The sequence below is a fragment of the Haemaphysalis longicornis genome, unplaced genomic scaffold (genome assembly GCF_048455015.1).
Source record: "Haemaphysalis longicornis isolate Haplotype H1 unplaced genomic scaffold, Haemaphysalis longicornis Haplotype H1 scaffold_7, whole genome shotgun sequence".
NCBI classification, from domain to species: Eukaryota; Metazoa; Arthropoda; class Arachnida; order Ixodida; family Ixodidae; genus Haemaphysalis; species Haemaphysalis longicornis.
In genome coordinates this window covers 158,291,545-158,316,837 of record NW_027526422.1, presented here as the reverse complement: position 1 = coordinate 158,316,837, position 25,293 = coordinate 158,291,545, and the positions used below count along the sequence as shown (strand labels likewise).

The 25,293-nt window shown below is 48.8% G+C and overlaps 1 protein-coding gene across 2 annotated transcripts in view; it reads left to right on the top strand.

The window, feature by feature from the left end:
- Positions 1 to 24,523, top strand: part of LOC144147169 (DIS3-like exonuclease 2) — a 101,975-nt gene extending 77,452 nt beyond the window's left edge. For both annotated transcript variants that reach the window (XM_077679239.1, XM_077679240.1), the window contains 8 exons: positions 2,296 to 2,537; positions 12,501 to 12,684; positions 13,524 to 13,613; positions 15,215 to 15,362; positions 17,509 to 17,744; positions 19,381 to 19,551; positions 22,883 to 22,929; positions 24,209 to 24,523. In XM_077679239.1, coding sequence (XP_077535365.1) covers positions 2,296 to 2,537; positions 12,501 to 12,684; positions 13,524 to 13,613; positions 15,215 to 15,362; positions 17,509 to 17,744; positions 19,381 to 19,551; positions 22,883 to 22,929; positions 24,209 to 24,257 — 1,167 coding nt within the window. In that variant the 3' untranslated portion in view covers positions 24,258 to 24,523. The remainder of the gene's footprint in view (positions 1 to 2,295; positions 2,538 to 12,500; positions 12,685 to 13,523; positions 13,614 to 15,214; positions 15,363 to 17,508; positions 17,745 to 19,380; positions 19,552 to 22,882; positions 22,930 to 24,208) is intronic.
- The last annotated feature ends 770 nt before the right edge of the window (positions 24,524 to 25,293 follow it).

Below are 25,293 nucleotides of genomic sequence, written 5' to 3'. Positions count from 1 at the left end.
CTCTGGCATTCCCATCGCGATAACGTGCATGTTGAATACCACAGATTGAACAGAAACTCGGCCGAGCGAAGCGGCGAAAATGAACTCAATCCGCTCGCTGCGCAGCTCAGGCGGCCGCCATCTTGCGCTGCGCCCGCGACATCCAATCAGGAGGGTCGTTGTTCTGCGCCCCGACCGGAGGACCAATAGTGCTTCAGCATCTATTTCTAGCTTCGTTTGTGCGTCGTTTCTTTTCTGCCGTTTGTGCGTTTGCGAATGAACGAAGATACAAGAGATGAGCGGAACCGGAAAGACGATCGCTCGGCCGATCTAACCATATCAAAATGGCCGCGCCCGGTGGCACCGTTGCGGAGATAGAGCGCTCCGAAAATTGCCGTTTTTTTCGCCCTTTTGCGCTGATAGTTTGTCACCGCGCCTGACAAAAGTATTTTTTTATGCCACTTTGCGACGCTTTTCAGCATAAAAACTTTGCAGACGCACAGAATAGGAAACATAGAAGCCGAATATGTGGGTTTCAAAAAAACGATGTTTTGGTCATTTTTCCGAAGTTGAAAGCCGCGTCCCCCCTTAAATAGATACGGTAAAGTAGCTCAAGTTTGTGATGCAGCTGATGTTTACTTCGTGGTTCCCAACCCAACTCTGCTTTAATTGATGTAATGGTAGTGTTAAAACTATAATTTTAGTTACAAATTTGGTGGCACAGTTCTAGACACGTTCTAGCAGTGCACATAAATTATCAAATTGTGGGCCGTAAACACTGTGCAGGCAGGTGTACTCTACAATGTATCTTACATTGGTGAAATATAAAAGTTCTTTAACTTTAAAGGTGCATCATTGAAGTTGCGTTTTAAAAATTTGAGCATGCGGGAGGCTGAAAACCTGACGTTTCAACCTTACATTTCCAGGTTAGGTTGTATGAAAAATAGACGCTAAGATACTTATAATCTAACATTGTTTTAAGACTCATACTTCCCAGAGTGTATTTTAATAAAATAGGGTTTCGGCTGCGTGCGAAGGACACGCGCTGACATTTTGTAACATTTAAAGTCATTTTCTATTTTGTACACCACGTTTGAATATGGTTAAAATCACGTTGAAGATAACCCGTATCAATTAGGCTTTTGATACCGTGATAAACAACGTGATCATCTGCATAAAAGCGCACTTTGTAGTTCAAATTACTTAAAATATCGTAAATATATATAAAGAAAAGCAGGGGCCCTGAAACAGACCCCTGTGGAACACCAGAACTAACACTCACAGCACCTGATTGACAGCCATTTATCAGAACACATTGGGTGCGATTATGCAATCCACTGGACTACGTCATTATGGAGGCCTAGAAAAGACAACTTCTGGAGTAGCAACGTGTGCGGAATGGAATCAAATGCCTTTTTAAGATCCCGAAATACGCAATCTGTCTGTTCTTTCAGGTTAAATGATAAGAAAAGATCATGGCTAAATCCTGTTAATTGCATTGTGCAGGAAAAACCTGCCCGAAAGCCGTGTTGGCCATTCGTAAAATATCTATCAGATCCCAGGTGTTTTATTATGGCGCTATATTGCCACGAACCATGCATTGGGTTTGCTTGTTTTTGTTTTTGCTGACCGGCTGCGCCGGGCTGTGTTATCTGTGGTATCCATGGGCCGACAAGTGAAGCGCGTGTTCCACGTGTTATCTCCTTTGATGGGGAGAGTGTTTTGAACTAACGTCACCAGCCTAGAATAATCTTCTATGATCTACAGTGTTCTGGGTGCAATTCGACGGTTCGAAAAACGCCGATAAAAGCCTGCAGAGCAGACACCGCGGTATTCGATTCACCGACGTTAGCCTGCACATGTCACTTTGTTGAGTGCTGCTTCGCCGCTTGTGTATTCGTTGAGTGGTTAAAGGAGCACAATTTCGCTCCAATAAACCTGTTTTTCCTTGAAGCCAACTGTGTCGTCTTTGGCCTCAAGAAAATATATGTTCTAAGATTTTACTACAGACACTTGTGGGCCTACAGTTCTCAGGACTGCTTTTCGGGCCACCTTTGTGAATGGGCGCGGCATTTGCGATTTTCCAATCATCAGGCAAGTCACCGGTAGCGATCGACTTGGTTAGCAAAGAAACTAGGAAGTGGGCAATGGTCTCACAGCAGGCATGAAAGACGTAAGCGGGTATGCCGTCAGGTCCACCTCATTTTTATTCTTGTCACCCCGTTTTCTTCAGCACCGAACCAGATTCCTCCATTGTTGCCTAGTCCGTGCGGAATAACATGCTGTCTGCCTTTCTCCCTCTCCCCCTGTTCTCAGGATCTCTTGGACAACCCAGAGCGGGAACGGTTACCGGGCGAGCTGCCGGACATCTCGGACGGCCACACCGTGGCCGAGGTGGCCGACTGCCTGCGGGTGCTGAGGGGCATGACGGAGGCGATGCGCGCGCGCCGCATTGCCGGTGGAGCGCTCCGCCTGGACCAGGTCAAGGTGGCCTTCGCCCTCACCGACAACTTCGTGCCCATCGGATTCTCCGTCTACGAGCACACCGAGAGCCACCGGTGAGCCACTGTGAGGGAGTGCGGGGGTCCAATTAAATGTCTGAAGTGACAACAAAGCAGCACAGGAGCCACCGGAAGAGACAAAAACATTGTAGCAGACTTGTCAACCAGGAAAAGCTAAACTTTTGCAAAAGACAAATACGTCAGGATAATAATTACGCAAACTAGACGTGGACGAAGAAAACAAGGTACGACATATACAGGCGCTTCTTCTTTCTTTAAGCATGTACCAACTAGCTCAGCAACAAGTTTTGTTACGTCGGGATAATAATTACCGGAGGAGTAAAAAAAATGAGGAAGAACAAGTAATTCGACGAAATCAAACAAAAAGTATGTCTGTTTCAACATTATGAAGTGGAAAGGTGGCATAGACGTCGCTTTCAAGTCTGGACAGCAAAATAGTTTGCACCACTGTTGACTTCAATGCTGCGTTTGCGAAGCAGTCTTTGCTGCCGGCTTTGTTAGGGTTGCTCCAGAGCTTAACAAGACACACAGTCTGCCAAATGCGAACACACCCGTGTGTGGGGGTGGGCTGGGAGCTGTCTTTGTGGTGTCGTTGGGTTGCAGTCGAGGTGTCGTTGGGGAAGGGGCGTCTTCCAATAACATTCACAGTGTGGGCATTTGTAAGTACCTGAAACCTTGCCTTTCAACTAGTTTCTCTTTGTGCATTCCATATGTGTAATGGATCCTTGAAGGCAAAGCGGGAGGGAAATTTTAGGTCTGCGTTGCAAGAAAAAAGAACTTGTCTTTGTCTGGGAACGGGCAGAAACCCCTACTGTTGTGGCCATGGTGTAGAGCTCTCTCGTCGGAGCTCCCTCAGGGGGATGAAACTCTGCAACCAGCTGTCAAGAGAGAGAGAGAGAAACATTTTATTGAGCCGGTGAAGTGGGAGTGGTTCCTTATTCCAGGAAGCCATGCGATGAGCCGGCAGCCTTCGCTCTGGAGGCCAAACGTGTCTGGACGTCCAGATCGCTGCTGGTCACAAGGTTCTCCCACAGCTCAGGGATTGGAAGGGGGGATGGAAGAGGGGGGAGGTTGGGGTTGTGCTTGCACTCTAAAATGATGTGGGGAAGAGTACCGGGTTGTAAGCAGAACTTGCATGTGGCCGGGAATTGCGTGGGAAACATGCGATGGAGGCGGACTGGGTGAGGGAACGTATTGCTCTGCAGTCGGCGAAGTAGGGATTCTTCTTCTTTTGAGAGTTTAGGATGCGGAGGAGGGAAGTGCTGTCGCTCGAACCGGTAATATTGAGTGATGTCCTGAAAAGTCAGTAGAGGGACGGACGGTTCGGTATCCTCAGTAGCCTGGAGGGACAGGGCGCAGGCTTGCTGGTGAGCAAAGTTATTGCCCGTCAGTGAGGAATGGCCAGGAGTCCAAACGAGGGTGACTTTCCGGCAGGGTTGATGCAAAGACAGTAGTTTTAAGGTTGAGTGGGCCACCCTTCCGGCTAGAAAGCTTCTGCAGGCTGCTTGAGAATCTGTGATGATTACGGGGTTCTTCGTATGAATGAGGGCTAATGCGATGGCGAACTCTTCGGCAACCGATATTGACGATGTCTCGATTGTTGCTGAAGCTACGAAGGCGGTCTTGGTGGTGACTACGGCTACTTGATTCTGTCCGTTGGGGTAGGTGCTAGCGTCCGTGTAAGAGACATCTGCACGCTTTCCATAGATGGTCTCGTGCACTTGACTTCGCGCTTTTCGGCGTCCGGGCTGTAGGTCCGGGTGCATATTTTTTGGCAAGGGGCGAACCCGGATAACACTTCTCCAGTTATGAGGGAGGGGCTGAGAGGCAGTGGATTGGCATGGGACGTGAAGACTTTTCAGGAGGGCTAAGCCCGCAGGTGTTTGGGTGAGACGGAGACGTTGACTAGATAAATGGCCTTCAATAAGTTCTGACACCGTGTTGTGGAGGCCCAGTTGTAAAAGACGGGCCGTGGAGGTGTTCATAGGAAGATTTAGCGCTTGTTTGAATGCTTTTCGTATAAGCCGGTCAATGGTGTCCGTGTCACTTTTGGTGAGGATAAGGTACGGTGCGACATACGTGACACGTGAAATAAGGAGAGACTGGACCAGTCGGACCATGTCTTTTTCCTTCATGCCACGGTGGCGGTTAGAAACACGTCGAAGCATGTGGGAGACTTGGTTAAAAGCCTTGGAGAGCTTAGATAAAGTTTCATTGTTGCGTGTATTGGCCTGGATGGTGAGGCCTAAAATCTTAAGGGAGGAGCCGGGCCGTACAGTATGGCCGTCGAGGTGGATGCAGACTGGTTCTTTCTGTAGAGCAGATGGATGTTTACGGATTATGACAAGCTCAGATTTTTGGGGGGAGCATTGAAGTCCCACGGAGGAGGCATAGTTGTGAACGACGTCGGTAGCCTGTTGAAGGTAGTCTTGGATGTTTCCCATGGAGTCTGTGTCTGTCCATATGGTGATGTCGTCTGCGTAAAGTGCGTGATGTATGTGAGGGATGGCGTCAAGTTTCTGGGGCAAATCCAGGAGGGCGAGATTGAAAAGGAGTGGAGAAAGAACTGAACCTTGAGGTGTTCCCTGGTCCCCCAAAGCAATAGGCTGGGATTTAATGTCACCTACACGAATAATAGCTTGCCGATGAGTGAGAAAATCTGCAATGTATGAGTACGTACGGTGGCCGCAGCCTGTTTGATTGAGGCGGGATAAAATGGAGGAATGCCAAACATGATCAAATGCCCCTTTTAAGTCCAAGGCAAGAATGGCCCGAGGGGAGCAACGAGTCGCTGGAGCAAGGACTTCTTCTTTAATTCGAAGGAGAATATCTTGTGTGCTGAGATGCTTCCTGAAGCCATACATGGTGTCGGGTATAAGGCCTTTTTCTTCAAGGTAGGGTTGGAGGCGCTTCAGTATCATTCTTTCCACTAACTTGCCCACGCAGGAGGTCAGAGAGATTGGTCTTAGGTTATCAAGATGAGGGGACTTATTTGGCTTGGGGATGAATCGTATTTCAGCCGTCTTCCACTGGGGAGGTAGGTGACCTGAGCTCCAGTGCGAATTGATGTGGTATAGAAGGTGATCCAGCGAGCCGCCGTCCAGGTTGGCAAGAAGCCGGTAAGTGGCTTGGTCTGGTCCCGGGGCGCTATTTTTATTGCATTCGAACAAAGCTGCTTCCATTTCGTAAAGTTGAAAGTCCTTATCCAAGTCACTATTTGTCGATCCCGTGTAAGGAGGTGGGTTGAAGTGGCGAGAGGTGTTCAAATATTTAGCCGTGAGTTTTTGGATGAGATCTTGGGGAGATCCGTTGAAGGAGCTTAGGGTCCGGGTCATATTGCGTTGGGTCTCACTCTTGCTTGAGAGCGGGTCAATGAGGTGCCTAAGGAAATACCACGTTTTTCGAGTGGTAAGGGTACCCTGGAGGCTGTCACATAATTGAAGCCAATTCTCTTTGCATAGGGAAATGGCACCAGCTGTCAATCTTCTTAGCAAGCAGGGTCGTTGGCAACACATCTTCAAGTGCTGTTTGCGATAGACTAAAACCAAACAAGCCCAACTGTTGATTCTGCTGGACATTTTAGTGAGTGGCATAAAACTGCGTCCCCCAGCCCCTGTGCTGGGTGCAAGACAAAAAGAGAGCCCTAGTCATTGGTGCACAGTTATGAGAGCGATGTTTCACTTTAAGGTGAGGTTGAGGGGGCTTGCTAGGCATTGCTGCTCAGGGTTCAAAATGAGTCAGGACATAAGTATGGTCTTGCACGTAAAAAAAAAAATGCAATACAAAAAACTACACCCCATGATGTTTTGGGGGATCAATTCTGTGTGCATTCTTTAGAGCCCCCTTCTTTTTGTCTACAGCTTTTCCAGAAGTTTGTTGTGTTTACTGTAATCTAACGTGTCCCCTATTTTAACTCTCACTGGAATTTTGTGACAGGGATCAGAAAAAGTTTAGCCATTTGTGGGGGGCAAGAACATCATTTATTACCATGCTTGGATGGCTCCAGCTCAACATACTGTATGGCAAACCACACATAGAGGGAGCCCTTCCATGCTCAGGTCATGAAAATTGGGAAAAATATTGTGAAAATGTGGTGCTGGGAGGCTGTCGTGGAGCAGCAATCCTTCTTTAGAAAGGGGCACACTGCATGAAGCAGTCGAGTCCACTTATAACTGTTCAATTCAATTCAATTCAATTCAATTCAACCTTTATTTTCATCAAGAAGTTGGGGCCCCCCCAGGTGAGAAATGACCATACAGACAGACCACTTGAAAGGTGCCTGAGAGACCGCACTCACAGCGTAGACAGTAGCAGTGTTCTGTTTCCCGTTACTTTTTCTCCGGTATACAGAGTTGTTTGACCTCAAGAGTAGGCGAGGAACAATATGCACCGTCATGTCAGCAGAAAAACAACGAAGCGTAGGATATTGCCGTAACACAAAAGCAAAAAACAGCAGTTGTAAAAATCTAACTATTTCTATACAGCGACACCACAGACACGAGAAGGTAAAAAACAAACTAACGACACTAACAACGTATATATAAAACATCGGTGTGGGTTAAAAACTTTTTCAAAACAATTTTTTCATTTCTTTTCCGGCGTAGCCACTCACTGTTTATAGCAGTACAGTTAAACCTCGATGTAACGAACTTCAATGTAACGAAACCCCCGATGTAACGAACCGCGTAATTTTTTTTAACTTCAAGTGTATGCACACCATGTATTTTCACCCTCTGTGTAACGAAGTCCCGTTTGCCGAAATTTCAATGTAACGAAGTTTCATGGCCAATCAGGCACGATATTTTCGTTGTAGAAGCATATTTTAGGAGACACGAACTCCAAAACGAGGTTTCGATAAAACGCGAACGGCGACATGGGCCGCCAAATGCAGCGGATGCGGCGAGCCACGGAGCACACGAGCGGGCGTAATGCCTACAAGCTCCTTGCCTACAAACGGTGTAGTATGCTTTGCAGAACGGCCACTAGAGGACACCTGCGCCGCCGCCGCCGCCGCATTCCGCCGAGCGCCGAGCAGCCTACACCGCCGACGCAGCATTCTTCTTCCTTCGTGTGCGCTCTTGTTGTTTACTTCGTTCGCTTCGCTTCGGTTCGCTCCGCTCGTTGTGCCAGCGAGTGCAAATCCTCCCTGTTCTGTGCGAGTGCACGGCGGCGCATTTGTGGGTCGCCATGAGCTCCGGCAAAAGAAAAGTTTTGTCCTTCGAAGACAAGGCGAAAATGATTCGTGCAGTAGCCAGTGGCGAAAAGAAGAAGGCTGTCGCTGAACGCTTCGGAGTTCCGCAGAGCTCCCTGTCAACGATACTAAAGGCGAAGGACAACATACTCGCTTCGTTGCAGAGTGGAACGAGCGGTCAGCGTAAGCGACTGAAGCTGGCAGTTTACGAAGACGTGGACAAGGCAGTCTTCACGTGGTTCATGGCCACCCGGGCACAGAATGTTCCCGTGTCTGGTGCCGTCCTTCAGCAAAAGGCGAAAGATTTTGCATGCATGCTGGGCCGCGACGATTTTCAAGCCAGCAGCGGGTGGCTGCACAGGTTCAAGGCTCGGCATGCGATTGTCGGCAAAGTTGTGAGCGGGGAGTCGTCGTCTGCCGATGCATCGGAATCCGCGGCATGGATCGCAAGAGAAATGCCTGAATTGCTGGAGCGCTATGCGCCTGCGGACATTTACAACGGCGACGAAACCGGACTTTTCTATCAGATGTTGCCAAACCGCACGCTCGCTGTTAAAGGTGACCAGTGCCACGGCGGCAAGCAGAGCAAGCTTCGCATTTCGGTTCTGCTCTGCGTAAACATGGACGGCAGTGACAAGAGAACACCTCTTGTGATCGGAAAGAGCAAAAAGCCCCGCTGCATGGCCAACTCCCGCAAGCTCAGCGTGACCTACACGTCAAACACCAAGGCGTGGATGACAAGAGAAATTTTCCGCACTTGGCTCCAAGCCTTCGATGCCGAGATGAAGGACGCCGGGCGTAATGTGTGCCTTGTGCTCGACAACTGTTCAGCACACCACGTCGAGGACGTAGAGCTCACGAATGTGGAGGTTAAGTTCCTGCCTCCGAATTGCACGTCGCTCGTCCAGCCGCTTGACCAGGGCATCATCAACAGCGTCAAGTGTGCCTACCGCAAACGTGTGATCAACAAGCTTTTGCTAGATCTGCACTTAAAACGCCCCACGAAAGTGGATATCTATCAAGCGATGGAGATGCTCAGTGCCAGTTGGGCAGCCACACCGAAGGAAACAGTAGTGAATTGTTTCCGGAAAGCTGGTTTCCACGACCTGGAAGACGCCACTGGGACTGGAACAGCCAGTGGTGGTGTCGATCAAGAGGATGAAGGCATGGCCAATGACCAGGCTCTCCACGCTGCATGGCGAAACCTACAAGGCGGTGGAGCCGCCCCTGACAACGTCGAACTTGACGACTACCTCTACGCGGACTCTGCTGTGATCGCAACGGAGGAGATGACCGACGAGGCAATCGCGAGCAGTGTTCGTCAAGGCGTGGACGACCCGAATGACAGCGACGAGCCCGACGGGCCAGACACCTGCGACGTGCCCAGCAGCCGTGAAGTGGCCGATGCCATCGATGTTTTGAGGCGGTTCGCGGGGAGTCAGCAGGACGAAGATATGATGCAAGCCGTGTGGCTGTACGAACGCCGCGTCACGCCGATTCTCATGTCTAGGGTGGCCCAGAAGAAAGTGACCGACTATTTTCAGCCAAATTAAAGTTCTTGGAGGAGTTGTGAGCACCCACGAAAAATGCTTGTGATGTCTTTGTTTATATGACGCTATTAACCCGCGTCGGCGCTACGCGCGCCTTATGATGCCTGCGTAAACGATACATAAAACTCTGACATAAACTCTGACGGCGCGTTTCCTTTTTTTTTTTTATTTAAGGGAAGAGTTCCATTCTGGCAATCGGTAAGTAGTTTAGCGGTAACCACATGGAGTGATTTTTGCGAGCGATGCGACGCCGATCCGTAATCGCCCGTCCCAATCGCTCGCTGAGGCAGCCTCATTTTTGAGAGCGATCCCAATATTGCCTCACTGCGCCTAAAAGGGTTTTTTTATGCGGACAGTTGTCTCAAAAACGACTTTTCTGGAATGCACTGTGCCGCCCATGCCGCCATTGTGCCGCCGCTCGCCCCTTCTCGTTCTCCCGGAAGTTGCGTCCCTTACGCCACTTCCTGGCGATGAGCGAAGTCTTCGGGCGGGTCAAAACCGAAAGAAGCGATGAGCTTTTACCTCCGCGGCGAAAAATACTTCTTCGCTCGTCGCGGCGCTCCCGTTTCACTTGCAAAATCGCTACATGTGGTTAGCGCTGCTACCTGCTTCGCTTCATGGCTGCCGCATCGTGCAGGTTGAGTCGACGTCAGTGCGGCAGCCGTTTCCGCTGGCAGGAACCGCTTCGCGTGGTTACCTCTTTGTTTTAACCGCGAATTTCAATGTAACGAAATTTCAATGTAACGAAGTAAATTGCGAATTTTACGGACTTCGTTACATCGAGGTTTAACTGTATATCGGATATAACAATGACCCGCCGCAGTGGCTCAGTGGCTAAGGCGTTGCGCTGCTGAGCACAAGGTCGCGGGTTCGATTCCCAGCCGCGGCGGCCGCTTTTCTGACAGAGGCGAAAAGCAAAAACGCCCGTGTGTACGAGATTTCGGCGCACATTAAAGATCCCCAGGTGGTCAAAATTAATCTGGAGCCCTCCACTACGGCGCACCTCATTGCCTGCGTTGCGTCGGCGTGTTAAACCCTACAATCAATCAATCAGATATAACAGTGAACAACTATAGCACCGTCAAGTTTTGTATGCTTTCTATGGTAAAATAAACTCGTTATTACAATGGTCCAGTGTCGCGATATCGGATATAACGATTGAATCCGGTTACAGCATGCACCGAAAATGTGAGCTGCTGCCGGCTCTCCGCACTGACTGCATGCACTGCGTCCCGTCCACCCCTCAGAAAACGAGTGAACTGTGCCGCTTACGAGGAAGCAAGGGGAGGAGGGGAGCCGTTTTTCTTCCAAACTCCCCTCCCGGCACCACCGCTTTGGCCTAGCCCTTGCACCCGCTCGCTCACTCGCGCGTTCGCTTGTTGTGTTGGTTGTGCCATGTGCGCGCTGCTTTGAATTTGATGGGGCGCCTCTTCAGCTGCCTCCGTTTTTCCGTGGATGGGACGTCGGGGCCGATGTTGGAAATGTTCGAGTGCCCCACTGAAGAGGTGATCGTTGCGCAGATACGTGCTGCGGAAAGCGCTGACAGTGACGACTGTGACGACGCAGTTGCACAGCCTACTCACGTAGTGTCTTCGCAGGAGGCCCAATGCATGATACAGACCCTCAGGGTCTTCGTTTCCGCCAAGGACCTTTCGCTCAGCTAGGTGAAGCACCCATAGGTGCTCTCGAGAAAGATGTGCGCCAGCTTCGTGGGCAGCAAACAAAGCTGACCAACTAGCTTCTTTTCCGCAAATAAGTAGCAGTACAACCTTGCTTGCATGCATGCAAATACAGTCAAACTCCGCTACAACGAACTCCGCTACAACGAAATTCCCGCTTCAACGAAGGTTTTTCGATTCCCCGCCCGCATCCCATAGGCCCCAATGTATTAAAACTCCCTCCACAACGAACCACTGTTTTTATTGTTCTCCCGATTCAACGAAATTTTCCCGGGACACAAGTCACTCGATTCGACCCGAAGAGATGTGCCGTTCAAGTGACGATGCACAAGCTGCCGACGACGTTGGACCGGGGCAAGACGCGACAACGGCCGAAGCATGGGCAGCTCTCGAGGAAGCCGGCATTGTTCCTGAGAACGTAGCATTGAGCGACTACGTAAATGCCGACGCGGACGTGATCGTCTACGAGGAGCTGAGTGATGCCGAGATCCTCAAGAGTGCTCGCGCCGCCTCCGCCGCCGCCGCCGATTCATCCGACGACGAAGAAGTCGGGCATGGTGTTCCGACGGTCCCGACGTCAGTGACCGTGTCGCAGGTCATGGACTCCTTGGACGTTTTACGTAGTTTCCTTGGCGCCCATGACGATGATGTCGCCATGCAGCTCCTCGCAGACTGTGAGCAGCGCATTCTCCCGTTGCTCGTGGGAAAGCGCAAGCAGTCAAAAATCAGCGATTTTTTCAAGTTTTGGAAATAAAATGCTCCCAGAGTGTCGTGCATATCCTGTGCATATCCGTGACCGCAAATTAAAATATAAACTCTGCGCTGTGATTTCACGACGCCTGCTTTTGCGCGGATCTCCACGAGTACGACGCGCATATTACAACGCTGGTCTAAGCGCCGCGAGACGAGTTGTGACTGCAAATTACGATATAAACTCCGTGCTATAAAAAGGGTGCTATTTTTGGCGGAGCGAGCTCCAAGCAAATTGGCAACATTGGGGCGAAAAGGTAGGTGGGAGATTTCACGACGCCAGTTAGACGCCTGCCCTGTTTTCTTTATTTACTGATTTTTCCGCGACAACGAAATTCTCGCTACAACGAAATTTTTCGCGATCCCCGTGAATTTCGTTGTAGCGGAGTTTGACTGTAAAATGTTTTGAGCTCTGTTTCGTCTTTTTACTTTTCAACCCACTTATAACAATTATTGGTTATAACGATGGGATTTCTTTGGCACCTGGGTGTTGTTTGACAACTGGATACTGGAAGTGGACTAGACGGTAGTATGTTCCTTGCTCATACTCCTTCATTGGGGCAAGGCGTGGAAAGGCGTGGGCTTGTAATGTTGGGCTTGCTACCTGAAGAGGGGTGCCTGCTACCTGCTAGTTTCTTTTTCATTTTTGTCAATGGAAGAAGCACTCGCAAGGCCCTGCGGAGCCCCTCACAACGGCTGCATGCGACCTGTGCGCTTTGCGCTTTGCAGACCGCAACCTTTGCTCTTTGCGGTCGGTGTCAGCGAAATGAATGAGGGGGGATGGTGGAAGAGGTGCCCTCCCTCTCATCCCGCTCCTCTCTTGTCCTAGACTAATCGAGGAGCTGATGCTGCTGGCCAACATGGCGGTGGCCCACCGGCTGTACAAGGCGCTTCCCGACATGGCCTTCCTGCGGTCGCACCCTCCGCCGGATGACACCCAGCTCACTGAGGTGGATGTCCTGTGCAAGGCCCACGGGGTGGCCCTTGACATCTCCTCAGCTGGCACCCTCCAGGTACGACGACAAAGGGGGGCAGGGGGAGTGGCTCAGTGTGCGGGGGTGGCACATCCAAGCAAACCCCGGCAGCTGGTTTTTTGAAAGCAGATTTCATCTTGCTGCAACCATACCATTGCAACAGACGCTTGCCACGGAAGAGGTACACTCAAGGACCAATGAAATTAAAACAAAAATGTGATCAGGAACGAGCAAAATTGAAGAATATAGATAGTGTAGATAAAGTAATGGCTCGCTAGTGGTATATTTGGAAATACACGATTTCGATCTGTGTCACTGTAATAAACCATGCGGCAATTTCACTTTCACAGAAAGAAATTGTGCTGTTTGTATGTTTGGCTTCATATTTTTGTGTTTGCGTTTCATTTGTCGATGACTCTGCATATGCGCGAACACCGTTTTGAATGAAGGGGGACGGGGCATTCAAAATCAACTGTTTTTTGTTTTTTCATGGATTTTGATGAAAATCCGCCTCTGTCACAACGTGACGGCGCATGCATGTGGCCCTAGCAGAGGAAGCCAGAAAGAGTTTAGCAACAGTTTAGCTCCCTGGGGACCCCACCGCCGTCTGCGGCTGTCACTGAGCCCATGCAGTCGTGGGGTGTTTGCGCCACGGCACTAATGGAGCTTGCTTAGTGCACATTTACCATCACGTGCCAAGTTTGAAATCAGCTCCTTCTACACATCTTGATTAACCGCGAGATGCCTTTAGGAGGATTTGTATCGGCAGAAATGCAAGGCAACACTTGTGACCAGATTCATTGTTTTATGTGAGTAGTAGTGGTTGGTGTGTGTGCTGTCTGTGCTGTCGTGACACGGTTCCTTCCTTCCCCACGCAGGCTTCCTTGAACTCCTTGGTGGGTGAAGGCGACGAACTGGCCCATGCCAAGCTCAACGTCCTCACCCACCTCCTCTCCAAGCCCATGAGAGTGAGTGATCAGCTGTTGCCGCGGGATGATGTCTCTGTGCGCATGACCATAGCTGACGATAGCTCGAGGTTGGAGCCCTTATGGATGAAAACACCTGCCATCTTTCCCTGCTGTATTTTCCCAATAATTTGACAGGTGGAAGTGGGCAATAGCTAGAAAGAAGGCCACAAATGAAGACATAGTCAGCCACATTGAGCACCGATTGTGAGTGTGAGTGTGCTTGTCAGCTGTAACGTATTTACTCGCGTAATCCTCGCACTCGCGTAATGCTCGCACCCCTTGCGTGAGCTGCCAAAACTTGGGATTTTTTTGTTTCTTCGCATAATCCTCACAACCGCAATATTGCAATAGCGAAAATCGTCTCTGCTTGTGAAACCCGCATGATGCGCATGCTCGCCACCACTCCATCTCACTGTCATTGGGCCAGTTTTGCGTGCATGCTACTTGGCAGCATTTGTGCAGCCCGCAGTTGTCCAGTCGTCCCTTTGTTGGAGCAGCAGCAGTCAGTCTGATCAGTTGTCGAGAGCTAGCTTTCCGTCACTTTGAGCAGTTTTTCATCGCTTTGTTCCGTGGTGGTTTCGGTGCCGCTTCGCCATGGAGTGGTACGCCAGTTATACAGCCGCTTTCAAGCTGAAAGCTGTCGAATACACTGTTGAGTACGATAACCGCGTTGCAAGCGGGTACTTCGGCCTCAACGGGTTCAGCGTGCGCTATACTGGAGACGGCAGCACGAGGAACTGAAGGTAATCAACAAGACGCACAAGTTAAAGGAGCCGCACACCGAGCCGGCTGTCATTCCAGGCAGCCTAACGTCCGTGCTGCAGCCTGTGGATGTGCGTTTGAACAAGCCGCTCAAAGACAACGTTCGAAGGCTGTACGCAGAGTGGATTGCGAGCATTCTCTGATGGCGGCTGGCGAGATAAAAAGACCTTCGGTGGAGCTGCGGTGCTGCTGGATATCGTAAGCATGGGGAATGATCGCCACAAACGTCGTCGTCAAGAGCTTCAAGAAGGCGGGCACATCGAATGCCCTGGGTGTGACTGAAGACCACTTGGTGGGGGATAAAAACAAGCCCCCTGAAGCCAACACGGAATCCGGAGGTGACAACAAGGTGACGACCAGTGATGCTAGTAGCACTGACTCGGACTAGGACTGGTCACACTTGGGTCCCCCACTACTAAACGCTGAATGGTGGTGTACTTTGGTGTACTTTTATTAAAAAGGTAAGTCCTGCTTGGAAATGTCTTAAATGTCTTGGTTATGTATAATACCTGTTGAAATCTTATTTAAGCTCGTAGTATTTACCACCCGCGGGCTTATTGCACCCACCAACTTCACACCAATTTTTCCAGAAAGAAAGTGCGGGGATTATGCGAGTAAATCCAGTATGTCAGGACATTAGCTCGAGTGCACTCATGTTGTTCGTGTCGAGATGCTGCTTACGCCCTGACTGTCGTTGCTGTTGCTCGCAAGCAAGCTCCGGCCTGTTGTGGTTAGGGTTATTTCAGGTACTAGTATTGGGGTTATATCCAACGCTGTCATCTGCCGTGGTTGGTGCTAGTGAGCGCTGTGACGGTCTGTGTGTGTGTGTGCTTGTGCAGATGGCGCTGTACTTCTGCGCCGGGCACCGGGAGGACCCCGCATCCTTTGAGCATTATGCGCTGAACGTGCCCCTTTACACGCACTTCACCTCACCCATCCGGCGCTACGCCGACGTCATGGTGCATCGGCAGCTGGCGGCTGCACTCGGTCAGTGCTGACCTCTTGTTGTTGTTGTTGTTGTTGCTTTTGCTTTTTGTTGTTGTTTTTTGCCCAGTTTGCTTTTGCCACTCGTTGGAGTGAACGTGCTTGTTGGAACAGTGCCGGTTGGAGTTCTTTCAGGGTCTTGTTTTGGAATTAACAGTACGCATCAGAGGGGTGATACCGTATTTGCATGAATCTAACGTGCCCTTGATTGTAGGGCGTAGGTTACTGTTTTGGGGGAAATTCAAAAGTATAACTTGCCGCCGATTCAACTCTGAAGATGCGTAAAAACATGACACCACTTCAAGCCACGTACAGGTGCCATCATCAGTAAATGGAAGAAGTATTTGTGAATATATTTGTCTTACTGGATTTATGACGGCCATTACCAGTTTACAGGAAGCTTTTTCTATTAGAGAGGACTCCTGCACCAATGCAGCCAGTCAGGTTCTGGGAGAAGAAATTCCTGTACATTTACAAGACCATGTTCCAATTACTTTTGACGGCACCTGCACCTGGTACAAGACCTCTTATTTTAGTAAACATTTTAGTTACGTGAAAATTTACTCGTGTGATGTTGGCGGATTGTTCTGAATCGAATTGAGTTGGATTTCGCTGTGAGGCCGACTTTGCTTTTGAGTCCGATTGTAACGCGTACACAAATTTTAGAACCACTTTTAGCAAGAAAAAAGTGTGCGTTAGAATCGTGCAAATACGGTAGGTGGGAGGGGACAAAGCAACCACACCGGATGCTTGTTTTTCTGGTTTTCGACACCTAAACCAAACGAAAAGAAGGGCTGTTGGGAGGGGCGAAAAAATGTGATATGGGATGTCTGTTCTGACGGGCATGGTGAAGCCTTTTTGTGACGTTTAAATGGTTAGATTTTGGCAAATGACGATTTTTGATTGTGAAGCAAATACAATTCGAATAATGGTTTTGTTTGAGTCATTGTGAACTGGCCTGAATAGTTTTGAATTGCTGCAAATATTCAGCGATTTCCAATAAGAAAACTGAAATTTACAATTTTTGAAGCATGCTTCGGTAACTGGCCTGAAGACAAGTAAAATGGTCATTTTTTCATGTAGGCAAAAAGTGAAAATGCCCGTGTGTTCTCGATTTCGGTGCTCGATAAAGATCCCCAGGCGGTCGAAATTAATCTGGAGCCCGCCACGACGGTGCGCCTCATCGCATGTGTAGCGTGAGTGTGTTAAACCCCACAATCAATTAATAAATTGGTCATTTAAGAGCATCTACAAAATTTTTTTGGCTTGTAAAACATACTTGTAGACGCTCTCCTGCTGCTTTTAGCTTTATTGGTGGCAATAAAGTTTATATGGGGGCAACATTTATCTTATGTGGTCACCTCGACCACAAGTGTTTCAGTATTGTAATGAGAATGTATTCTGACAAGCCAAGGTTAACACATTTCTTTTTAAAAATATTTAAATGGCAGTTTCGTGTACAGTTCTAGAAACAAAACTCTGTGCACAGGGCAGCACATGGCATGAAAAATTAACCTTATTCTTAAACTTTCGTCTGCATGCCTTCATGGTGTGGTGGTCTGTGCTACACTTGCTCGCGTGCCGCCTTCCCAGTAGTGAAAATGCATAAATTTTGTTTTTCAAAAGCAGTTTTGTTGCACGCACGCATAAGAGCCCTTTGAGGGTTCTTGCCGTATATGTACAGCGCTGGTTTTGCATCCCACAAGGTCTTTGCCGGATGTGTACGATTTCGACCCTTCGTTTGAAATATTGGCCATAATGACGATGTATACTCTGTGGGTGGTGCTGCCACCCCCTAGGACTTACAAGAAGCATTTGAAATTTGATTGTACTACCTTCTTGTGGTGATAAACAGAACTCTAGCTGCTGTGCGTCAAGCTGTCTGTGTCAGTGTCCTTTTGTGGTTCCAGTTTCGTTGGTGATCACAACGCAGGCGCGCAAATTATAAGTGCAGAGCACTTTAGGGGCTCGCCTTGTCGTCGTAGCTTGCTGTAACGCTCGATGTCAAGCGACTGCCGGAATCAGGCGGCGCAGTGAAATAACGGGCCCAAGTAGAGAGCTCGGCATTCTGTCGTAGGGCATCCCACAGAGGCTTTCAAAACCAAGCGGTTTTCATCGGCCAGTCGTCTGTCTCGGTCTTGCGGTGCAGGCTGCGGCCCCATGCCCGAGGGCAGCGTGTCGGAGCTGCAACAGGTGGCGGACCACTGCAACGACCGCAAGTACAAGGCGCGCCAGGTGCAGGAGACAAGCGTGGAGCTCTTCCTGTACGCCTTCGTGGAGCAGTGCGGGGCCCTGGACGACCGCGCCATGGTGGTGGGCGTGCAGGAGCACTGCTTCGACGTGCTCGGCCTCACCACGGGCATGGCCAAGCGCGTCTACTGTGATGTGAGCGCTCTCTCTCCCTCTCCCTCCCTCTCTCTCAGGGGGCTCTGCTGTGTGTGCGGCCAGGAGGAGAGCAAGGGCTGTGTCTCGAGGGCATTTCTCGAGGCTGTCGGGGTGGAAGGCTGAAATCTTCACTTCATGGCTTAGGCGTTGTGCAGCTGAGGCTGAAGGGTGCAGCGGGTTCAATCTTGGCCACAGTGGCTTTTTAGGTGGAGGGGAAGAGGGAAATGTGCGTTTTGATTTCTATGCATGCTAAAGATCCCCGGGGGGGTCTTGACTTGAACAGGGGATCTTGACAGTGTGCCTTGTAAACTGTCATGGTCGCCGCCACCTTAAAGTACTTGATGTCATTCGCTGTAGCTCTGGACTTAATCTGAAGCCCTCTAGTAAACTTTTTACAGCAGGGCGTCATGGGCACGGCCATCTTAAAATACGTGATGTCATTAGCTTTAGCTGGCCTTTTGAGGAGTGCATTTCTCGCCATGCTTTTCGCTTGCTGGTCAAGTCTACCAATTTTTTTCAGTATTGCTTTGAATGGGGACCTAGTGCATGACCAAATGGTGTGTGCCAACCTGCGTAGAGTACTTAGTGATAAAAAAATTGCACATTAAGGTTGTTGAAGAGCATTTTTGATTGGCATCCATGGCCTAGTTTTGTCTTCATCCATTTCGTCCACTGTGCAGCTGTCCAATGGCATTTTCTTTTTCTATTTGCACGTATTCTCTCGCTGCGGCAAAGCCTAATGACCATTACATCATGCAGTGTGACACAAGTCTACCTGCAATAATGGCGTTTAAAAAAAACTCGCTGTGAGAGATTTTCTTTCTTTTGTGCGCTGAAATGGTTGCCTGTGCAGAACTTCATTTATATGAATAGCTAAAAACCAAAATAGCTCTGCGTGGGTGTGGAAGTTTATTGTTGTTTCTTGACGGCCTCCTCATTGTATGTGGGATGAGAAAGCTTCAGCAGTTAGCATTAATGGTCAGCTTGCACGAGCAGCTTCGAATCCTGTTCCACATTATCAGCTACTGCCTGTTGGGTGTGCTTTAACCTGCGGCTGTATTTATAAACGTACATGATGCAACTGCCAAATGGCGCATTCAGTGGACGAAAAAAACAGTATGGGTGTGACCATTCACTTCTTCCTTTGAAGCATGAAGCACTCTGGCGCAAGGCGTAAACGAGTGTCTCGGTGTTTTTTTTTTTAGTATCCGTTGCGTTCTAGCACGAGGTGTAAATGAGTGTTCCGGTGTTTTAGTACCGTGACTACATGAGAGGACGGTTATGACGATAACGACATGAGACGCCGACAGCCCGATCCCCTTAGGGGGTGCACCCCTAAAACACCAGGTGCATGTCGCAGCTTCGCTGGTTAACCATTTGTACGGAGTGCATGCGCACATTTTTTTTTTAAAGAAGAAACAGCGCAGAAGGGTGGAATGTGAGGAGGTGAGTGTGCATGCAGCAGTGGCGTTTTGTGGCACACGTCTGGCTGGTGGAGAGAAATGGAAGATGCGGGTACTTACAAAAGGCATCAACAAAGACACGTGGAGAGGTTGCCAGTTCCAGACAAGCGAATGGGGAGTGCTTGGGCGTGCTCAGAGTAATCTTTTCTCTTTTTCTTCTTCCCCCCGTGCAGAAGCTGGGGGTGCAGGAGTTTGTGCACTCGACGGAAGGCGGCCGCAACAGCATCGAGCTGCGGTACCAGTCGTCGCGCCATGCAGACCAGTACGTGGCGGTGAAGATCGAGGTGTTCACCCCGCTCGAGGTGCGCATCGTCGCCCAGCCCCACGAGCCGCTCAAGTACCAGGTACCGATCTCTTTCCTGCTCTCTTCCCCATCTCCCACTTTTCTCTCTCCTCTCTCCCCTCTTTCTCTTTATCTTTCTGCTCTCTATAACTCCCTTTCAATTTCTCTTCCACCCTATTTTCCTCCCTCTCTCTCTCTGTTATCTGTTTGCTTCCGTCTGCCTCGCTCTATCTTCCTATCTCTTTTAGTTCGTCTGCGTGTGGATTTGATTGGAGGCATTGTTTCCCTGGTATATTGTGCTTGCTCAAACCCTGCCGCACATCTTGGCAGAGTGTACAGAACTCAAGACCCCCCCCTCTTTCCCTTCCCCATAACACCCCCAATCCCCAACCCCTTGAGCGATGGGAGACCTTGTTGACCAGCCCCGCCCTGCCGACTCAGCTCGCACTGACAGACAGGGGCCAGGAGCTGCTGGGAACATACGGGTCCCGTAACTAGGGAACCACCCCGTCTGGTGCCAGCGCGCACCACCGATTTCTTGGGCTCAGTAAAAGTTGATTCCTTCTCCTGCTCAAATCAAAGCCGACACCCTGAGAATCAGAAGCTTGGGGAAAAAAATTGTCTTCAAATGTTTGCAAACCAACAAAATAATGAAGCGCAGGCCTCCTGAAGTAACCAAGTGGCATTTATTTGGACGCGAGCGGCAACAGTTGCGATAGTGCGTGTTGCATCATCACGTGTGACAGCGATCTTTCTGAAATTTCGTAAATGGCACACTCTTGCGACCTTCTCCATTGATGCATCAAGTCCCACGCTGACTTTGGAGATTAGGTGCCCACTGTGGTGAGAGCACGAATGCACATTTCAAACACCAAAGTTTAATTCGCTGTAAAATTAGTTCCGAGCAATGCATCAAAAAATTGTTTCCTATTGTGCATTCACCAGTGTTCGTAGTACCAGAAAATATGAAGAATATAGTTACCCGCTGCGGTGGCTTAGTGGCTAAGGCGTTGCGCTGCTGAGCACGAGGACGCGGGTTAAATTTCCCGCCACGGCAGCCGCTTTTCTGGTTGGGGCAAAAAGCAAGAACGCCTGTGTGTACGAGATTTCGGCGCTTGTTAAAGATTCCCAGGTGGTCAAGATTAATGCGGAGCCCTTCACTACCTGCCTCATCGCCTGCATTGGGTCGGCGCGTTAAACCCTACATTCAATCAAATTAATGAAGATTATAGTTTTATGACTAACACTGTTTTGTCTATTGTCCCTCCACAATGGCTACTTGGGAAATAATGGACTGACTCAAGAAATCACGGCATATTTTAAATAAGTGGGAAAAAAGCAGAAAGACTGACAAGTTTCACCAAGTTAGCTCAAACTTAAAAGAAATTGTTTTAAGACCCACATCATCTCTTGACTGTAGTAGTGCAGTGTCTGTGCTTGTCTGGGGGCATTGTGCTGATCAAGCCCCACGTAACAAATGGGAGAAGTTCGGTATTGACGTAGTCAGAATTACTCGCGTTGGCAAGATGAAATGGCGTCTTGAGGTGGCTCGTTAAAAGGCCCGCTTGCACTGGCTGTGGCTGTGGCTGGCTATTGCTAGCAATGGCTTGGCTCACTCACAATGCAGACGTTTCTGTGTTGCCATGGGGAGCAGCATGGTATTGTGAAGTTCCAATTTGGTAATTTTCATTAAAAATAGGAAGGGCATTGTCAGATCATGTTGAGGCTTACCGTACTTACCCGATTCTAACGCACCCCGATTCTAATGCACACCTGATTTTCCTGGCAAAAAAAACCTGAAAAACTTGCACCTCCGATTGTATCGCGCACGGAACTTTGTGGCCAAGAAAAACGAATGCGAGAGAAACGGGTGATTTATTTCCCGAAGTAATCTCACTTATCTTAGTCCTCGTTGCTCTCCGAGAGCTCTTTGTTGCTTTCCGCTGACCACAACATCTTGTCCTCGGTGCCGTCAAGCGCGTTCGCGATGCCTCACTTCTCAACGAACGTTCAACCATGGTCGATGCGATCGTGGCTCACGCCTCGCACACCCATCTCACGAGCTTCTCCAGACGCACACGCTTCAGCCGACCGCTCGTTTTGAACGTGTAAGAGCCGCTCGTAAGCCACTCATGGAAGCGGCGCACCGTCGTTGCCGCTGCTGCCTTTACTGTTATCAATCGTGAAACGATTTGACGATTTGTGGGAACGCCAATAGAAAAGCCTAGGCGCCTAGGCTTCCTGCGTCTGCGAATTCGTTGCTGAAAGCTTTGTTGCCATCTTGAGATGGCGATGGCGATGGGTGGGACGAAATTTCTGCTGTTTCGGCAGTTTCGGTTTTGTATCCGATTCTAACGCACATGCGATTTTTCGGCCTATTTTTCCGGAAATAAAGTGAGCGTTAGAATCGGGTGATTACGGTAACTGTGTGCATGGTGGGCACAAGTGCTTGTGCCCTTGTCCGTGTTTCATGCTACACAAAGTCATGGATTGCTCTGCTCACCAGCACCATTGCATGGTGTCGATGCAACAACATGGGTCACCGCATCTGTGATGGGTGTGCGAGGCGTGAGCCACGATCCCATCGACCATGGTTGAACGTTCGTTGAGAAGTGAGGCATCACGAACGCGCTTGACGGCACCGAGGACTGCTTGGTAGTGCACAGTGCTGTTGCAGAAAGAAATCTGTATAAATACAACTCTCCATTGCATGGTGTCGATGCAACAACATGGGCCACCGCATCTGTAAAACTAACCTGGACTGTGACCATCGTATTTATTGCTCACTCATAAAAAAACCATCATCCCAGAGTATGGTATTTTAATTGATGCAGTGCAGTGTTTCGACGATGCTCTAATTTAGATGCCTGGCGTTAGAGCGCTGATCGCGCCGTGACGAAATGTCAGATGTATCACTGAGCATGGAGCCCAAGCAAGTCATTATGCCTTGCTAAGCACTGGTGAGCAGAGCAATCCATGACTTTGTGTAGCACGAAACACGGACAAGGGCACAAGCACTTGTGCCCACTGCCTCCTTCTGTCCTTGTCCGTTTTTTGTGCTACATGAAGTCATGGATGACCGCTACCAACTAGCCCAAACCCAAACTCTGCTGAGCAGAGCAAGTTTGGTGGGTCTTGTTATTTGCTAGCAAATGTACCTTTGCTTGTGAAATTGAGTTATCAACACACGTGCAGGCTTTCTTTTTTTGTAAGGTATATTAGCATTTTGTGCTGGAAAGGCTGTTGTTTGTGGCCTTATCTCAATGGGAATTATCTGAGCGAGATTTGAATAAGAGGGTTTTGGGTGTAGCCTGACTGCACCCACGACGCGTGGCTTTTATGGGTGTGACAACCCCTGACTGCTCCTCCTTTCTTGTTTTTGTTGAATGCAGGTTTTCGTAAAGCCTCCGCCTGACACAGTGCCCGTGGCACCAAAAATGTGAGTGTCCTGCCCTACTGCTTCCCTGGAGCAGGGATATAGTCCCTAGAAATTTGGTCCCCAGAAATATAGACCGAGACAACAATAACAAATGCACTGACCAAGAACGTTTATGAAAAGCAAAAAAGACGTTTTGGCTCCCGTACAGGAGCCTTGTTCACGTCTTTCTTGGTTTTTATAAACATTCTTGGTCGGTGCCAGTTTTTTTTTATTGTTGTCGTGCGTTTTCCCGACCAGACGAGCTTCCATCAAACCCTTGATATAAGAAATGTAGTCCCTAGAAATTTGGTCCTTAGAAATGTAGTCCCTAGAAATTTCGTCCCTAGAAATGTAGTCTCTGGGAATTTGGTGGGTCGGGCCAGTTTTGCATTAACAGTGTGTCACCAGTCGACCATAGTGCCGTCTCAGCGCACTCACCCGCAATTGACTCTCAGATATTTTTGGGAAATAAATTGCTGTTTTAATAACTTTTATTCTAGTACAACTATTTATTTGTTTATATTTATATATATATATATATATATATATTTATCACCATTTATTTATATAGGTGTGCACGGTACTGTTTGCAGTTATAAAGTTGCTAGAAAAGTCTTATTGCGACAATAAAAAAGGGATGTAAGGGATGTCAGAAAAAGCTATCAGGACAGTTAGCTATCAGTTTTTGAAAGATATCTCAGTACTAAAGGGGGCCAGTACACTTGAGAGGGCGCTGAAATTAAGCTATGTACTGTCTGCCTGAAGCTTTCAAGACAAAAAGGACCCTGCTAAGGGCATCAGTTGGGAGGTAGGCCGAATTTCTAGGGACTATCACTGGGAGGCTTGCGAAGCTCCGCCGAGCTTCACAGGAATGGAATCCTTGCCACAGCGAAATGCATAGGCATTGTTATTGTGTACTTTTATTTTGGCTTAAATGATCCCTGAGCATTTTATAAATTGATGCCGAATGATTTTTTTTTTTTCCATTCCATCATTACAAAGGAATGGTTGTTATTTGTGGGCTGACTTCAGGGTTGAGTGGTTAACCCTTTCCAAGCCACGGACAAGACTCCCTAATTGGAGCATTTCTAGGAAGACTTGTAGCGAACGTGTGTCCAGGCCTAGTGATTATTTTCTACACATTCTTTGCTTTAACCTGATAACGTTATCATGCACTGTTCACAACTCTCTTCAGTGTAGTATTCTGCTTGTATGAATACTAATTCCAGGCAGGACTTGTTCTAACGGCCCCGTTAGCTCCAATCTAAGGAATCCTTTTCTGTCCTTGCTGTGCTTGCAGGAAGGACAAGCCAAAAGGGCGGCCTGGAAGGACAGCGCCGAAGCGGTGACAGGATGCGCGCACTCTACAGACCCAATGGACTTGCATGTTTTACACTGCTCGCTTGCATGACTTATCTACTTTTTTTTTTCTGGTCTTTACTACTTCAGCTTTTTTACGCCTTTTTTTTACTCCCTTTTTTATTTGGCATGACTGAGGATCTCGTGGCCTCTGTGGAACCATTTTTTTGTTACGCCGCTTTTTGGGACTCGAATGGACTCTGCTGCCTTGCGCCGCGCAAGTTGTGATTAGGACAATAAAGGCCTTTATTTCGTACGTGGTGTGGCCCTGTCGATCGCTGACGCACCTTTCGGCTGCCTTCCCGAACATTGGTTACTTACTCCCTGTGGTTATTCACTGCTAATCATTTTATGGCTGTCAACTTGGCAGTTTTTGTTGCCGGTCTGCGTGTCTTTTGTTTTGCAGACAGGCTGGGAAGTGTTACTTGAAAATGTTCCTGGGTTTCCCACATTTAACCACACCAAACAGTCCTGATGAAGCCCGTAAAAGGGCTTCAGTGCTGGCCTGTCTGCAATGAGAGAAAGCCAGCTTCCGGGAGGACTCTGTGTGGCTGGGTTTTAAAAGTTCTGTGAGAGCATCTTGACTGTGAGATAGTTGTGATGCCGTGTTCTCCACTCGGGTACCTGCCAAGGAGATCGGGCAGCAAGCTAAGGTGAATGAAATTGACAGATGGCTTTGTTATGCCAACCACAGATCACATGCAAGGGCTGGCGTTCCTGTTCGTAGAGCATTATGCAATATCCTGCGGCAGGTAGGTGGAACAGCTGTGCCATTTGCGCCATTGAGCGCCAAACTTGTTTTCATTTTTAGCAAATTCGGTCAAACTTTTCAGCCTTGCTGCTTTTCCCCCACTGATTTCAAATATGCCATTATTTTTTTACTCAGTCAATTAGTTAAGATAATTAGAGATAACTAGCCATTTTTTGAGGAACAATAGACAAAACAGTGTTAGTCATAAAACTGTAATCTTCATATTTTCCTATAATATGAACCCTGGTGTAAGTGCAATAAGTGAAGCGGTTTTT